Below are 17,241 nucleotides of genomic sequence, written 5' to 3'. Positions count from 1 at the left end.
ACGGGTTGGTGAGGTCTTCATTAAGCCCATATGTCTTTTGGTAAGTTTAAAAAAAAGAAATGCAACTCGTGGTTGGCAGGAATCAAAATGCATCGGAAGATTTAGTCCTGAATAAAGAGCTTAACGACATTAAATGATAGATCATAGACAGATACCTTTGTCAACATGTAAAAATAAAGCTAACATCTTTTCTATTCATCAGCATATAGAAATACAGAAGCTTTGTCAACAAAGAACTGCAAACAAAAAACCACAGGTACATACCTTCTCCTCATCCTCCTCCTCATCTGCCAAATCCATACTGTCCTGGAAAAAAAGAGACCTGTGTTATATGCTACAATATAAACTTCGTCTCATTTCGACTCTCGTATTAACTCCAGTGTGCACATGGAGTCGTCATCTGACAAAATGCAGGGATCAGCAGTGACCCTGAGGTCAGCCTCCAAAAACACTCAGCAGTGCAAGACAGCTGACTGACGGGCCATGTTTGCTTCGTTCACAAGAAACCAAGGCAACTGAAGGTGAGACAACTCACACTCTACACCAGAATATATTGAAGTGGCATTAATCAATATTTGCTATCAATTACATGATTACTTGTTTATGAAAAGAGTTGGATAATAACCAGACTCAGCAGTTCCCCTCAGCTCTATTGACGATTAAGCATTTTCAGCTTGAGTTTTGGCCTTGAGAACACTTTTTGTTTCAACCTGATTCCAGCTGTGAGTAATGTTCATCCTACATGAACGCACATTTTTCAAAAGTTCAAACAGTTTAGGTTGTTTCATATGAAAGATCTTTCTCTCATTTTTGTTTGCTCTGGTTTAAAGTGGGTCAAACCTGTAGTGAAAAAAGGTGATGTTACACTTTTTCTGTGCACCAATCTGGATGGAGCAACATTTAAATCAAAATCTGATTACACTTGATAGGTTGTTGGCTAATCTGCTTCATCACTGTGAGCACAGCGTTAAACTCTTGATAAATAATATCTCACAAATTTAACTCTGTTGACCATTTAGTTATTAAAGGAATACTTAACCCAAAAAAATATAATCTGTATGTCAATTACTCACCCTGTGATACCCTTAAATTTGTGAAGAAAGCTTTTTCTCGGATGCTTCCACGGTGAGCGAAGAATCCAAAATTGGTGAGCATTCTTGAAGAGTTGGAGTGAAAGGGGACTGCGTTTAACAACAGCAAAACTATATTAAATATCTGTTTACAAACTTGTGCAATATAACTCAAGTGTCATTTATAAAGTTGTATGCTCAGTATTTCGCAAACGTGCATTTTCGCTGAAACCTTGTGATTTAAAAACACTTCCACATACGAGTAAAGCGCTTGGGCAAGTAAAGTTTTAGCAAAAATGCTTGTTTTTTGGAAGTACTGAGCACACGACTGGATAAATGAGACTTGGATTATACTGCACAAGTTGTGTGTGAGTTTGTAAACGGATGTCTTGATATAGTTTTGCTATTGTTAAACGTAGTGCCCTTTTACTTCAATCCACCAAGAATTTTTCTGTTTTTGGATTCTTCGTTCACCATGGAGGCATGTGAGAAGATTTCTACATGAATTTGACATAACGTGGGCAGAGTAATAGACATACAAATGGTCATTTTGAGTGGGCAACGAATTCCTTTAACATGAGCATCAGCTTTCTTCTCCCATTATCTGTCACGGGTGTAAGATGATTTTAATGTTACATGATGGATCTGTTTGTTATTGTAAATCGTTTGGTGCAATATTCTGTAGTAATGCCTGTACAGTAAATTCATTAACACTGTTGTTGAGTTGACATGACAAGTCAGTTAACTGATTAGTGGATTGGCAAAATTAACAGGCAACTATTTAAATAGATTAATTGCTTCAGTTATTTATCATTATTTTAAATAATTGGAAATGTAATATCTTTGTAGCCATAAAAAGAAGAAAAATTACCGGGTGCTCTCAGGTAAACTCCAGGTAAACACGAGGTGCTCTTGAAGTAAAATATTAACTGTTCAAAAGAGGAGTAAGCCACTTGGGCTTTCTTCAGGCACACTATGCACCGAGACAAGGAATAATATTAAAAAGCCTTTGAATGCCCTGAAGAAGACCTGTTGGTCGAAACTGGTCTGCGTTTTTGGCATTTGGTCGTATATATTTTAATCTCTGACATGCCCGATTAAAATAAAGGCTTTTTAATATTATTCCTTGTCTCGGTGCGTAGTGTGCCTGAGGAAAGCCCGAGTGGCTTACTCCTCTTTTGTAATATCTTTGTGTTTTAAACTGTTAGATTAAAAACAGGGAAAAAAAATCAATTAAGAGAATGTCAGCTTGGGTTCTGGAAACTAGTGACCAGCTATTTTCCACAATTTATGACCACCAGAGACTGAACAATTATTAATAAGTGTAAAAATAATAAGCAGATTACTCAATAATAAAAAATAATCTTTAGCTGCATGGTTGTATATCAGCACATATTTCACTGGTTTTAATATATAATAAAGCACATTATTGTCTGGAGTCTGGACAGTGCTCTGTGTATGTAATTTGCTGTAACCTGTAGTCTGTGTTGAAGCATATACAGTAAATACAGCTGATACTCCTCACTAAGCACAGACAAGATACACAGTCTTTTATCTGAGAAACTAAGTGTGGTCGCAGTGGAAAAATAACACTGTGAATTGTGACCTTTTCAGAGCAGAGTGCTAAAAACTTTGTCTAATTTGACCAGTCACAACGAGAGGAGGCCAACAGACCAATTACAGAAGAAGAGGAAGGTTTCGGAAAAATAACAAGAAGCCGACTGGAAAAAAAGAACACAGAGAGCAGTGTTAGAAAGGGACAAACACTGCAAATTAGCTTAGGCTATAATAATATGTTGCATTAGTCTATTCAGTCAGTTTTCTATGCTTATGTATTATGTGTTATTTTATTATTATGTAGCTAGGTGCAGCTGGTTGCTATGGAAACAAACCATCTTTTAATTAAGAGCACAAAATGTGGTTGAGGGAGCTGTTTTTGCACAAAAAAAAACAAAAAAAAAAAAACAGTGTGAACGGGAGCCAGGAGGTCATTTGGCTGAAGGAGAAGAAGATGAACGAGGATGACGGAGCTACTCTGGACTCACCAGGTCCTGACTGACCCGACCGGACCGGATCTGGAGGTAGTTCCATGAGATGAGCAGGACCAGGAAGAATGGCAGCATGTAAAACTCCCAGTACCACACTGTCACCACAAACACCTGCAGGCAGAAGGGCACAGAGGTCAGATATCTGTGGGGTCAGACGCAAGGGGGGGGTGAGAGTATGAAACAAACTGCTCTTCATTAAGTCACATCCAAAGACATTTTCAATAGTTCCTGAATCCCTGCTAGCTAAAGGTTGATCCATTCGGCTATTGATTTAATTAGCTGTGGTCAAGCTGATGAAGGCTACCCTGCCACTATCAAAGGCTTGCTGCCTATGTGCGGTTATTCTGCATACGCTGTGCAGGGCGGCCACTCTGCTCAGCTGGACCTGACTCTCCCTCCACCCCCTGTATATGCATTGACATTAACCACATAAGTCTAATTGATCTGCGTCTCTTATCTTGTGTACATTAAAGCCGACCACGCGATTCACTGCAGCCACAGGGAGTCCGTGTGTGAATATGTCATTAGCATCCATAATGGCACTTGTGATGGACATTCCACCTGTGCGTGGCTCAGGTAAAAGGGATAAGAGGATAAAGAAATATGGCTTGTGATGTCTCAATTGCACGGCTAAATGGAACGATAAAATAATCCTGTTGGAGAGGCAGCGCCGGCCAAAATGGCAGCGAGCCACAAGGCGTGGGGAAGGGTTTACAGGTTTTTATATGCTAATAAAAATAGAAGCGAACATCTGGTAAAGACATCACTCTCCTCTGAGGCACCAACTGACATAAAAGATGGCAGATCCCTCCCCTCACCCACCCCCCTGCACCACCACCACCTCCGTCAGCTTTAATGTGCAAAAAGCCAAGCATACTCTTGTCTGTGTTATCACAAGCCAAAACAGGGCCTGGGAGAGGAGATGAAACCAGTTCCTCACTGAAAGGGTTATGTTTTATTAGAGAGGACTTTGTAATGACTGCGAGAGCTGGGACAGGGGGAGAGCCAAGTCACGCTTTGGTGGAAATGTATACCCAGCCCATAAAGATTGTGATAATTGCAGCCCATTTCAGCTTGAGAGGCATTACATAGTCTTCGACAGCAAAAAGCGCTCTGGAAATACGATCCAGATCAGAGACAAAAAAGAAAAAAAGAATAAAGAAAGAAAAGCTACCTAATGTTGGGAGAGCTACTGAACTGGAGGGTAACACATTTTCAGAATGCAGCAGGATTTCCACACTCATGCTCAGGGAAGGGTTTGCATGGCACAGCAGTAACCCAAGAGCACAGAAATCACTGACATCATTGACAACATTCGTTGTATTAAAGCTGGACTGGATAACTTTTGCTCAGCAGCAGCTACTGATTATTACGGATAATTATGGGATAATACTAAAAGTGGATAAGTCAAAAGTCATAAAGTCAGTGAACCATAATATCTACACAAAGTTTATAAACATTAGCCTGCACAAGCTACTGGTCATACTGGGACAAGTAAGGCTGAGCGTGTTGAACTGAGCAATAGTGCTTTTAATTGGGGTTATGCCCCCCCTCATATATGAATTATGGAAATGTTTTCTCCTCAATACTTGTAATCACCAGTCATCAAATGCCCCCAAAAGGTCATTTTCTTCCCTCAATCTTCAGGGTTTAACTGACTCTAAACACACTGGATGGTCACTGAACTCCTCCTGCATCATGTTGGTGTCAGCCAACGTTTTGGCCATGCACAGTCACAAAACTTTGTCTGTTTATATCGCTGCATCTCTGATGCACATGCTGAATATAAACCGGTGTGTTACTGTTGCTGATGAACACATCTGGTCAGTGTTTTTCAGTGTATGAAGCTGGAAAATGATTTGAGTTTCATACTGTCAATTGGCTTTTGAAAACTGGGTGTGTAGTTAATTTGTATCATTGTGAACCAACCATCTTATCATTGTGTTGTTGGTCAAAATGCACACAAGCTCATGGGCGGCAATTCAGTGCACAGGAGCACACACTGTCTGCGATGCATGACTCGTTCTACTGTGTGTGTGTGTGTGTGTGTGTGTGTTTTACCGAACATCCACACGTAGCTGCTGGTTAAAGAGGTAATATTAAAAATACAGAGAAATACTTAGTGTTTGTTGTTTGTACAAAACACCTTAATATAAAGACAGTGTCAAGTGTGTGTGCATTGGGATACCAAAAGGAGCAACATAGGCAATTACTTGAACCTTAACAGACTGTGAACAGTGAATATATATATATATATATTTGTTGTTGTTGTTGAATCCCCTAAATGTCTGAAGATTTTGCCCATGGGTGAGCCCCCTTGTTTCTACATTTGAGACAGGTGGAATGGGAAACTAAAAATTTTATGATTTACAATACTGATGTTATATTTCAAAAGAAAAGAGCAAATCATAAAAAATAAAATCTCAACAGCACCTCTCACCACCTCTTACAAATAAAGTAGAGTGGCTGGTGTATGTGACCTGCTAGGGTTCAATGAGTAGAGCAAGGCACTAACACTGCCAGGATTTAGGCTTCTCACTGGGATAACCCATACATTTAAACTACGCTGCACTGACTACAGCACTCTGCAGGAAGGTGTCTGACAACCGGCAGATGTTGCAGGTGGTTTGTCACTCTGTCATGCAGAGTGAAGCTTTGATTCATTTCTCTCATGTGGCTGTATTAAACAGGCATTTATTCCTTCTCACTGAGGCTTGAAATGGCAGGGAGCGTTAGTGTGAAAACATGAGTACAGATGGTACTGTCTTTCAAACACTGAGATACAGTGGGAGGATGAGTGTGTACATTGTGCGCTTGTTCATGCTTGTATGATTAGTGCTTGAGTGTGTGCGTCAGGCAAAACAGCAATATTATCCCCAATAATTAAATTCATATATAAAAGAGGAAGGGGGTGTATTCTTAGGCATTTATGATCCAATGTGAGTAGCTGTGCATTGACTGTGCTGTAAATATTTCTATTGCAACCACTTTCTGATATAAACACACTGACCCCTGACCCCATGCTGGACGACACAGTTTCTACATGTCCAAGTGGTCTGAAATTACAAAACTAGAAGCACGACTCAGAGCTTAATAGTGGCTTCTGTTCAGATAACAGCTCTCTGTTGCAGCTCCCATTTTTCACAGCAAATTGAACAAACTGTACTATTGGCCGGCGTACAGTATCTCTTAACAAGTCTTTCAGGAAAGTCTTTAGATGCTGAGCAAAACTTTAGTGCCATCTACAGGGCGTGCGCTGCAAAAACAAAAAGAACTTTCCATGACCTTGATTGCCTGCATAGTTAATGCACAACTTGCTGTATGCCATTTCAATCGAGCGAGATCTGGGAGAGAATAATGTCAGAAAGATCAGCACCCACTCCACTTTGCAGTTTAAAGACAAGTGCTGAGAGGCTTCTCCCGTGTTTCTGTCTTCACACTTGCTTAACACTTGTACTCAACAATGGGAGGATGGAGAATAAGCCTTATCTCTGAAGAGCCTTTTAATTGGACTTCTGTCTGCATAATGGGGTCTAAATCAAACCGAGCACAGATTGGACAGAGGGTTAATGAGTTGTCAGGGAAGTAGAACAAAAATAGACTCTATCTTGACTCCACTGGGACTCTACTCTCTCCAGCTGAGGCTTAACTCTGCATCCACGAGACACACAACACAGAGAGAGTCCACTCCAATACAGAGACAGGGCCAAGCCTGCATTTCTGCTGAGCCCAACACCGCATTGATTAAGAATCTCGCTGGGAGAGTTCAAGTAGGGGATAGCCAGACTGCGGTTGTCTTCCGCAGCTTGGAGGGAAAACAGAGGGAAATGCAGATAGTGTGTTGATAAGCAGTTAAAGCACTTCACCAGGAAGGCTAGCAGGCTCCTCTGAACGCTCTCCCACTGGAAGCAGCTTTTGATGTACTGCAGAGTCGACATGATAGCCCTGTACAGTGTCTGAACACGCATCACGTTCCTGGCCAGAACCTGAAAGATACAGATTATAAACATGCAAAACATATAAATATTACAGTAGTTATGCTTAAAATATAGATAAAAAAGCTCCTAATGATGTTTTTATTGTGTACAGGTTTAATTTTATGAGTAATGTATTCATACTAAACAGGAAACATCCAGTTGGCTGGTGTAATAGTCAGAGTAGCTGGTAGGTTCATGCTTGAGCCATTGTGGTCAAGGGGCAAAAGAATTCAGTATTCTGACCTGATTTTGTCAAACAAGATTTTCAACGTTAAATCTGAAGGAAAACCTGCAAATTACAGCCCCAGTCCTCAGTGTGTAAGCCAATTTCGGCGTTAGTGAGCAATGTATTGTCTGACAACAATGAGTCTTTGTGGGAAGTACAGACAGTCAGGCACCCTGTCTTGCACACTGTATATCAAACTAATGTAGCAGAACAGTGGACAAGAACTCAGTCACAGTTGGGGTCAATTAAAGCTCAATTCAACTAATTCAGGCAAAGGAAAGTCTCTGCTTTCGCAGGCGCTGGTTTTGAGAGAAAAAAAGACACTATAATGTTCAACATGTTTGGTTTATAAAGAGCTAATTGATAATAAACATATAACATTTGTACAACTGGTCTTCTGTCTTTAAAAAAAAAAAAAATCAATTACCCCAAGCGTCACATAAATACTGTCCAAAGTGCAGTGACGTCTGACCCTTGCCTTCTTTACTGCTGGTTGCTTGTAATGTTTAATGCTATGGTGTTTAGGGCTGCAACCAATCATTTTCATTATCAATAAATATGCCCATATTTTTTATTTTAAAAAAAATATGGGCATTTTTTTTTTAAATAAATAATTCATAGTTTGGTTGATAAAACGTCAAAACAATTTAGAAAAGCTACAAATTTTCACAATTTTCTCAAATCTAACGTCTTAAAATTTCTTGTTTTGTCCAACAAACAGTCTAAAACCCAAACATATTCAGTTTGCTTTTGTAAAAGAAAATAAAGCAGCAAATCTGCAGAAAATTTATTTATCTACAAATGGATTCAGCACTAATAAAGCAGTACTCTAGATTTTGTGTGTTAGCACATGCTGCCTTGGATGAAAAAATGAATCACTTAAAATCTATATGTACTGTGTGCAACTTTTTTTTTTTTGGCTTAATGCAAAATGACTTTCAGACTCCATATTGTACAGTAAATTCATCAGAGCTGGGTCAAACCTTTTTGGAAAATTTGGGATTATCCTCCATGAATCTCCTCTCCCTTGGCTGGAAGGTTCTTATACTCGCTCTTACCTGATTTACAGAAAAGAAAAAGTCATGAAGCGGTGAGAAGCAGACAGAATCAGGCCTGTCTTTCATGGCCATCATGCACTCATGTCCTCATTGCAGGCTGAACTTTTACTCACAGGGTTAAAAATAACCTCCAGCTCCAGAGTGATGTTCCCCTTCGACATCCCACCTAAGTCCTCTTTCTTCAGTGGGTAGGTGATCTGCTGTCCCCTGCGGATCTGCGGGACAGAAAGGGCATCAGGTGTTGAACTCATCCATGAACCTGACCATCAGTCATGCTCGATTACATCTTAGCAAGTCTTCAACGCGCTCGAGTGTTATTGCCCTCTTCACTTTAATTTAGACGCAGAGTGTAAATAGATGAGTGTATTGTCTGCATGACGGACTGTTAGTGAAGTAGTGTGTACCGAGAGCAGCGGAATGGCAACTTTTCCCAGGAAGTCTGGCGCCTTGTCTCCATCCTCATCAAAGATTGTCACCACCAGAACATCATGAATGTCTTTGACAGGGCTGCAGGGACAAACAAGGAGGTCAGATACTCCTCACAAATCAGCAGAGACACTACAGCATTATGTCCCAACATACAGCATCAATACATCACACAGTATTAATGAGAAAATGTGCTTGGAAAAAAAGACTCAAACTGACAATGTGAAGACTTTGTTCCACTCTGGGTTGAGGCTCTTGTAGACTGTGTGGGTCTGCAGTCTGTCGTTCCCCACTTCCAACACACAGAAGGGATCACTCTTGCCTGCAGAAGACAACAACAGAAAACACTTTCACACTGGGCTCCCTTTGTCCCTTTTGATGGAACAACAGAACAAAGAATGAACTTAAATCCAAATGTGTGACGCACCGTTTAAATCAGCAGCCAGCAAATCTGCAGCCTTGATAACTTTAATTTGAAGGAAACCAACATCACGGAGGTTTTTGAGGGATTTTCTCAAACTCTGTGGGGGACAGACGGGTAGCATGAGGGTGTGGGTACGGTTAAATATGACAACACTCAGAGAAAGAGCACCTACTGCCACCAAGCCTGCATAATACTCTATTTTTTTTTAATGTATCAAGATACATGAGCCAGATTTTCTTTAAATTCAAATGCAGTGATCAGAAAACATAGCAAAAATGTTCAAATGGTCTCATTAATATAGAAATTTTTTTGGAGATACAAAAAAAAAAAAAAAAAACGAGAATAAAATATCTATGTATATAAAAACTCTAATTATGTGTTCTTAAGCCCAATTTTCCACATCATAAAAACATAACATGTTCATACTGCCTATAAATATGTGTAAATTAGCCATGTCATCCATATTATTTGCATATTTTATAATAAATCCACAGCATTAACAACAGACTTGTGCTTAGCTGTACAGGCAGATGTTTACCACCTCAGTGCCAAAAGGTGGCGCTCTTTACCACTATTGACAAAAGAAAAGAGTTTTTGTCGAGGTATTGTAAAAGTTGTAAGAACAATGAAATACATTTTTGGAAGCAGCAGGGCTTTTGCAAGCTACAGTATGTTGTTGGAAAAAAAACATTGTGCTGGGAAATGACTGCTGCACACTATGTCCGGTCAGAAAACACATACTCGATGAAGGCAGGGAATGATTAAGGTCTTTCTTCATTCTGGAGCAGAGAGGTTTTTCTTTAGCGCCTGACTCAGAAATCTCACGTCATTATTTTCCATGAGAACTTCAATGCACCAAGATATACTCTCAAAACAGCCCTTGCCTTCAACTGTATTACCGTGAAGTCACTGCCAATTTAAAGTCATACTTTTTGGCATGACCTGCAACCAGACGCTGCAAGACGGGTCTGATTTAACTGGATTTGATATCTACATACCTATGTCATGCTTGGAAAATGGTTGATGGTAAAGTATGCATGGATTTTAGTAAATAAATGTACACTTAAAAAACAGGCATTGCACTTTAAGTGCAGCTTTTGATGAATATTTAAGGCAAAATGTAATGGGCTGATATCTTCAGCTGAGTGCTAAATATCTGTTCTGTGTACATCACTGAGTAACCCAGAAGGGTTCACGTTGGATCTTTTTGCTTTACAATGTGTCTACTTTCTCATGGCAATGTAGCTATATCTTAAAGGAATCATTCACCCCAAATTCAAAAATATAATTTTCCTATTACCTGTAGAGCTGTTTATCAGTCTAGATTGTTTTGGTAGTTGCCAAGTGTGAGATATCAGCCATAGAGATAGCTGCCTTCTCTCCAGTATAATGGTAATGGATGGTACTCGTTTGTGGTGCTTAAAGCATCAAAAAACAAAATTTGAAAATCTCAAAAGCAATGTCTCTTTCTAATAAACATGACCCAGTTACTCAAGATAATCCACACACCTTGTGAGCAGTGTCATGGCGGAACCGTTTTCTTTCCACCAAGCTACACCTAACAACTGTATGAACACTGAGAAGGAAGTGTACATACTTGTCCTCATCAGTTGAGCTGTAGCATTAGCTAGCTCAGTGATGCTAGGTGAGCTAGGAGCAGATGCACACTTTCTTCTGTGTGGTGAAACAGTTGGCAGGTGTAGTTTGGTACAAAGAAAACAGTTTCTCCATGAAATTGCTCACAACAAGGTCTGAGGATTATTTTGAGTAACTGGATCATGATTTCTGGAAAGAGACATTGCTGTTTTTCAATTTTGTGCCATCTAGTTTCATCATATTGGAGAGAAGGCGGACATCTCTGCTGGCTGATATCCCCAACACTCTGCAACTCACGCCAAAAGATTGATCTAGATTGATAAATAGCACTACAGGTAAGAGGAAAAATATGTATTTTTGTTTTTTGGGGTGAACTGTCCCTTTAAGGTTACACTTGCAGACCTTCTCACTACATGGCTGCCTAGCTAATGTCAAAAACTAGATGTCAAAAGCTTAGTCAAAAGCAGATGTCTTTGTTACTGACTTCCAGCACATTATCTGGCAGATACTGCCACCTCTTGGCCTTTCAACACAGAAAGTACTGCAAGAACAGTTTGGACCTAAATAACTAACTAACTAACTGACTAACTGACCAACCGACTAACCGACCGACTGACTAACTTTTAACCCTCTAATATATAGGCATGTTTTATAAGCTTCAGACTATAACTAAGTTTGAAATGAATGTTTATAATCCCAGACACTACCTTATATTCTCTTCATTCTTAGTAGCTTAGCTTTAGACTGACCCAGATTCTCTAGAGCTCAGTTGATCTTTCCTTCTCACGCTGCTTTTATATTTCAAAATCCAGTGAAAGATTTTACTTATAACAATCCAATAAAAGTGTCAGATAAACAGACACTTGGACTGGACTGGAGGTGGTGAACTGATGCAACCATTCAGCACAGACAGAATATAACAGCAGTACAGGTACTGACATAGTTGTCCAGCTGGTGCTGTTGTTCATGGGGTTCATCGAGCGGTGCAGCACACAGGTCAGAGATGGAGACGCCGCTGCATGTGTTTAGAGTGAGTAGGAAGACCAAGCGTCCTCTCCCCTGGTCCAGGGTGTGTGTGAACAGCTGCCTCTCATTGAAAGGTATCTTGGACAGGTCAACTTCACACCTGTGCACACAAACACACATACACAGGCCTTCATGTACTGCAGCACATGCAGGTATAGTTGTAGTCATGCAAACATGAAAAATATACATACATCATGTTCAGACATGTATGGTCATAAAAGCAAGTTTACACATGTGCAGACGCCACATTCACAGGGTAAACATACATGTACATCATGTCCTTACAGCACTAGCCTACTTCATTTCACATTTTTCATTGCTGTATGTTAAGGCTCAGTAGGCATTTGCTTGGGAACAACATTATGTCTAATGAACCATTTCTTAACCTGACTGGACAAACATACTACTCACTGGGCTGACATTGGTCTCTGCTTCCACATTGTCAAGTGGAAAATCAAGGCAGCTGCTCTGGAAATGTCAATTCTCTTAAATTAAATTAATTAAAAATACAACTCAGTCAGTTGTTTTTTTCTATTCTCAAGGTTTAGGTGCTTTGCAGCAGGCAAATCACATCATTAGTTTGAGACTGTTCCCGTACTGGCTTTGTAGGTTGAGCACATAAGCACACAGACACACAGGTTCTGAAAGCAGACTTACACTCCCAAACAGTCCTCGCTCCTTCGTCCTTCCTTGGACCAGAGCTCCACCTCCAGGATGTCTGGCCTGTCTATGAACTGGTTAAAGGTGAACCTCTCTCTCCACTGAGGGTTGGGCACTTTGCAGTGATTCTAAGAAATGAGGACAGACCATGAAATATACATGTTTTTTTTGTTGTTGTTTTTTCCAAATTCACATGTATATACATTAAATGCTGAGAGGAGCCATTAAAGTTCAGATGAGAAAGTCAGAAAATGCTGATACCCTAATTTCCCCTATAAATCATGTTTACATGCAGTAAAAGTCAATTCTACGTTGGTCAAATGTCAGAAAAGCATAACTTTGTCTGCAGTTCTCCAGCTGTAAAGGTTCGTCTAGAACCTCTTATTCAGAAAAATAACCAGTTGCAGTAAGTCCAGATTTTTTAACCACATTTGTGAGTTTGTTTTTCTACCAGATTAGTGTGTTTGGTTCTTAAGCAGCTGCAAAAATCATCAATCAAATTCCCATCACACATGAAGGCATAAAAAGTAATTACTGTCAATTTGAACCTGTACTGTATATAAGAAAAGAAAAAGGCGTGATGCTGCTCATTAGCATGTAGCTTTGATGTGTAATGGATGATGTTGCAGAACAGCAAGATAATCATCAGTGACAGTAGCCGCAGCTCCAGCAGCGCAAGAAAGTGAGCATCAGTGCCAGACATCATCCAGCTGCCAGGATGAGCAGTGATTAGAGCTTTTCATGTCACACACCAAAAATCCATCTCGTCTTATTCTATTGCTCTGTCTCTGAGACATGCTCTGTGACCACATCACTGGGCAGAGGGCTGTTAAGCACTTTTGGGCAGATTATTCTACCATTTAGTATTAATAATAAGTCATTTTAAACACTATAAGTATGGCAAATGTGAATGCAAAATTAAATACATTGTGATTAAATACACAACATATATGTGATGACTGACCACTTGAAATGCATACCGTCACACCTACAGTTACACAAATAAAAAACATCTTGTTTATAATAAACATGTCTAATACTTCAGTCAAAACATCACACTCACTTTGCATTTAGTAACCAAATACATTTTCAGACTAGCATAATCACACATTCGCAAAAGGAAAGGGGAAATGACAAGAAAAGAAAAGATGAGTTTAGGGAAGGAGAGGTTAAATCATAAAGAAAAATGCTCAGGATTGGAGGGGAAGAAGAGACAATGAGCAGAGCAAGTCTGTTCTGTGAGGAGAAGAAAAGAGTGGTAAAAAGGAGCAGGGGAGGAATAGAGACTGTGTAAGAACAACAAGGACAATCCAAGAGGAGATGAAAAGTCCTCCTTCCAGTACCTTGCTTTTGTATCTCTGCTCTCCAAGTTTGAAGCGAACAAAGAGCTGACCTCCCTGAGAGTCCAGCGGCAGCTCCTCACCCCCAACCAGAGTCACAGACACAACAGAAGTCCACAGCTGATTCTTCCTCAATGTCTCTGACAGACGAAGGCTCTGAGTATAGCCTCCCGACTGCAAGAGAGGGATTTGAAACAAAGGGGAAAGAGATTCAGAATACAAATAGAAAAAGTGCAGGATATCTAATACTTAAACCAAAGCAAATTCATTTTACATATCTACCAACCCATGGTCTCTTTAACAACAATGCATGCATACATGCAAAGAATGGAAACAACACACCAACCAGATTCTAATTACGAATTGTAACCTATAAAACACAAAGCTTAAATGAGATAGCATCACACTCCAAATCAGTGCTTTTACAACAAGCACCGTTGGAAGACAGCTGAGTTATCTCGCTTCTCCAGTGAAAAGAGAATGGATATTGTACCCTTCATTTTACAGAGAGATTAGGTAAAGCCTGCAGTGGCTACAATGCAGAGCAGCGTCTCTCTCTTCTATATGTAATAGGAGGCCATATTCTAAGACAATTAGTTGGGCTTACATGAAGACACTATAGGGAGATACATTTAACCCAGATTCAATTCATGAAGATCAAGCCGACAGTGACGTCCTGTCTAAATCTGTTCTGCCACACGCATGGGCGGAAAATTATATATCAATTAGCACTGAATGTGCTTGGCAGAATACAATTACCATTTGAAGTAGCAGGCGAACATGCACTCAGTGGCCACTTTATTAGGTACAACTAAGACAGAGTCAAGTGGCTGCAACTCGATCTATAAACCATACTGGACTGTACACAGATGTAGGATGTGGTGGTTCCAGCATCACAGAAAGAGCTGCCATCCTCAGATTCACAGATTCATGCACTACAGAGAAACGAGTGTACAGACAATAAGCATGATGAGCAATAAAAAACCCATGCATTCAGCAGCTGCTCTGTGGGTGAAAACACCACATCGGTGAGGAGAACACAACCACCAGACTCATTTCATGGATAAAGCTGCAAATATTCTTTCTTCCTTTCTTTGTTTAATTGTCAAAAAAATCCCATGACTACAACAAAACCAATAATGTGTTAATCTGTCTCAAAAATGTCCTATTCCCCTACCCTCCCTGTGGTACTCTGCCCTGCGCCCACTGGTTGACTGACAACGTACATTCTTAGAAAAGTTCACACCTATATTGTTTCATTTCTTTAAAGTGACACTAACTTTGAAAAAAATAATCTTCTTCTAAATGAAAAATTTAGATTGTAAGGAAAAATAAATAAATAAAAACACAGCCTTGATGTATTCAATAAACTCAGGGGTTTATCTGCTCCAACCTGATTTGGTCTGGTATGATCAGTAGATTGTGGCAGCTAATGTTAACAAACTTTTAATAGACACTGCTTTTAGCTTTGACATGGCTCAACACTAACTTTTAAAAGTGGTTGCCAGGCTGGTAATCAGGCATCAGCTTTTGGTTTCCAAAACTGAGTACATGGTTACCATTTTTAGTCAGCTTTTATATTGAGTAATTAAGATACTATACAGTTACATGTCAGTTTAATAATGAAAATGTGATGTTTAAAAGCTTCATCACAGTAAGCTGAACAAAATTCTTTGCAGTTTGTGTTTTATCTGATTATATTAATAATCTGATCTTATCTGTTAGTTCAGGTTCATCTGGTTCTTTGTCAGCTGAATCAGCAATAGAAACTTAGTCTGCCTAAAACTAAACATAACTTCCTATAAAAGCATGAGCAGGAGCAGGACTGTGTGTAATGCCCATTTCGAAGTACTCATAGACAGGCAGGTATTGGCCTTTTCATGGGATTTGTTGACAATAAGAAAAAAAAACAAAGAATATCATTAGACTTCTGTGAGCTACAGTGTTGCAACAGTGCAACAGTGTTGTGTAAAAGGGCAACTCTGAAGTAATGAAGAAATGTACTTAATAGTAAGGTACTTCATGTTGTTTTGGAGTCAAGAAGTGGTTCTACTCAGTACTGTAGGTATACCTAAACACTAAGTGACTGTTAATGAATCTAAATTGTAATCTTAGAATTACTAAAGGCAATTATCAGATTTCATTTGCTACAAAAGACACACAATGTCATCACAAAACATGGTGATTTGCTGCCCTCTTGTGCAAAGAGACTATAACTATTCTGATCAACTTAAATACAGGTAACTGCCAAAATATCTATTTTAATAAACTGTTGGTTAGCCAGGGGACACCAGTGGTCAACATCACTGCAACTTGTGGTACCAATCTGACCATTTTGAACTGTACTGCGGGAGACCACACCCTCAGCATGACGGCATGTTAACACTGACTCACAATTTTAGGCCCTGAGTGGAAGCTCTATGTTTCTCTTTCTACATTTTACTAGTTCATCCTTGATGTGATGAGGTCTCCCTTTAACATTCAGCAGATATCTGCAGAGTATAAATAAAACAAAGTAAATGTAATTTAATGACTGTCCAATGCATTCCCTCTGCCATGCCTTACCCTAATACTTCGTTTTCTTTTTTGGGGCCACCGCTGCCGACAGGAGCATGCATGTTAGCAGCAAAACAAAACAACACTGTGGTTAGTAGGACATAGACAGAAACATTCAGTGAAACCATACATGTGCAATAAATACAATGCACAACAAGTATCCCTTCTGCAAGATAACATGCAGTGCGTATAGCTGGGGGCCTGCCATACGTTGCCTCTCTTGTTGTCTCCATCTCTGAGAGACAGACTCAGGTCCACCAGAACCAACCCCATGTCCTCCTCCAGGCTATTTGGATCGTCCAGGGGCAAAGACATCTCATTGACCCTGAAAAAAAGTAAGCAGATTTCAGCTTCAGTTGAAGCTCAACAGATCTAGATCAGAGATGGGCAGTCATGTCCCGTGGTGGTTATTCAGACCCAAAATGCAACACTATGTGGTTTCACTATGCAGCACAACATCAACCAGAGAGAAGAAAGTAACCAGTAGTGTTCTACTGTTGGACAGGGAGTAGTTGCTGCACTGGTACAGATGTGGGTTATGTGGTTAATGTAAGCAGTGGAAGCACGGACATTAGTTTTCTAAAATATTCACTGAGTAACCAGTTTGTCAAGCATAGTTCAAACAAAATCATATACAACAGCACTGCAACACAAGCTACCATTATGTAGTTCAACAGGTTCAGTTTTGTTGACACGGATCTACTCAAAGGTCATTTTAAAGGCTGCAGCACGTGTTAATTTTGTATTTGCTTGCAATAGAGAGGTCACCAAAACTACCAAAGAGTTGAGTTAAAACACAAAAATGAACGAAATAAGCTCCACAAACCATTTAGC

The 17,241-nt window shown here is 39.8% G+C and overlaps 1 protein-coding gene across 3 annotated transcripts in view; it reads right to left on the bottom strand.

The window, feature by feature from the left end:
- Window positions 1–17,241, bottom strand: part of mctp2b (multiple C2 domains, transmembrane 2b) — a 43,549-nt gene that overhangs the window by 4,827 nt on the left and 21,481 nt on the right. For 2 of the 3 annotated variants that reach the window (XM_049600302.1, XM_049600317.1), the window contains 13 exons: window positions 16,618–16,732; window positions 16,417–16,449; window positions 13,855–14,025; window positions 12,509–12,639; window positions 11,765–11,951; window positions 9,233–9,326; window positions 9,025–9,127; window positions 8,784–8,886; window positions 8,493–8,594; window positions 8,305–8,379; window positions 6,985–7,104; window positions 3,116–3,229; window positions 265–306 (listed from right to left, as the gene is read on the bottom strand). In XM_049600302.1, the coding sequence (XP_049456259.1) occupies window positions 265–306; window positions 3,116–3,229; window positions 6,985–7,104; window positions 8,305–8,379; window positions 8,493–8,594; window positions 8,784–8,886; window positions 9,025–9,127; window positions 9,233–9,326; window positions 11,765–11,951; window positions 12,509–12,639; window positions 13,855–14,025; window positions 16,417–16,449; window positions 16,618–16,732 (1,390 nt within the window). The remainder of the gene's footprint in view (window positions 1–264; window positions 307–3,115; window positions 3,230–6,984; window positions 7,105–8,304; window positions 8,380–8,492; window positions 8,595–8,783; window positions 8,887–9,024; window positions 9,128–9,232; window positions 9,327–11,764; window positions 11,952–12,508; window positions 12,640–13,854; window positions 14,026–16,416; window positions 16,450–16,617; window positions 16,733–17,241) is intronic. The other variant, XM_049600310.1, reaches the window with a different exon arrangement.

Source organism: Epinephelus fuscoguttatus, linkage group LG2 (genome assembly GCF_011397635.1).
Source record: "Epinephelus fuscoguttatus linkage group LG2, E.fuscoguttatus.final_Chr_v1".
Classification (NCBI taxonomy): Eukaryota; Metazoa; Chordata; class Actinopteri; order Perciformes; family Serranidae; genus Epinephelus; species Epinephelus fuscoguttatus.
The sequence above is the reverse complement of the archived record's forward strand: the minus strand, read 5'-3'. Positions and strand labels throughout refer to the sequence as shown.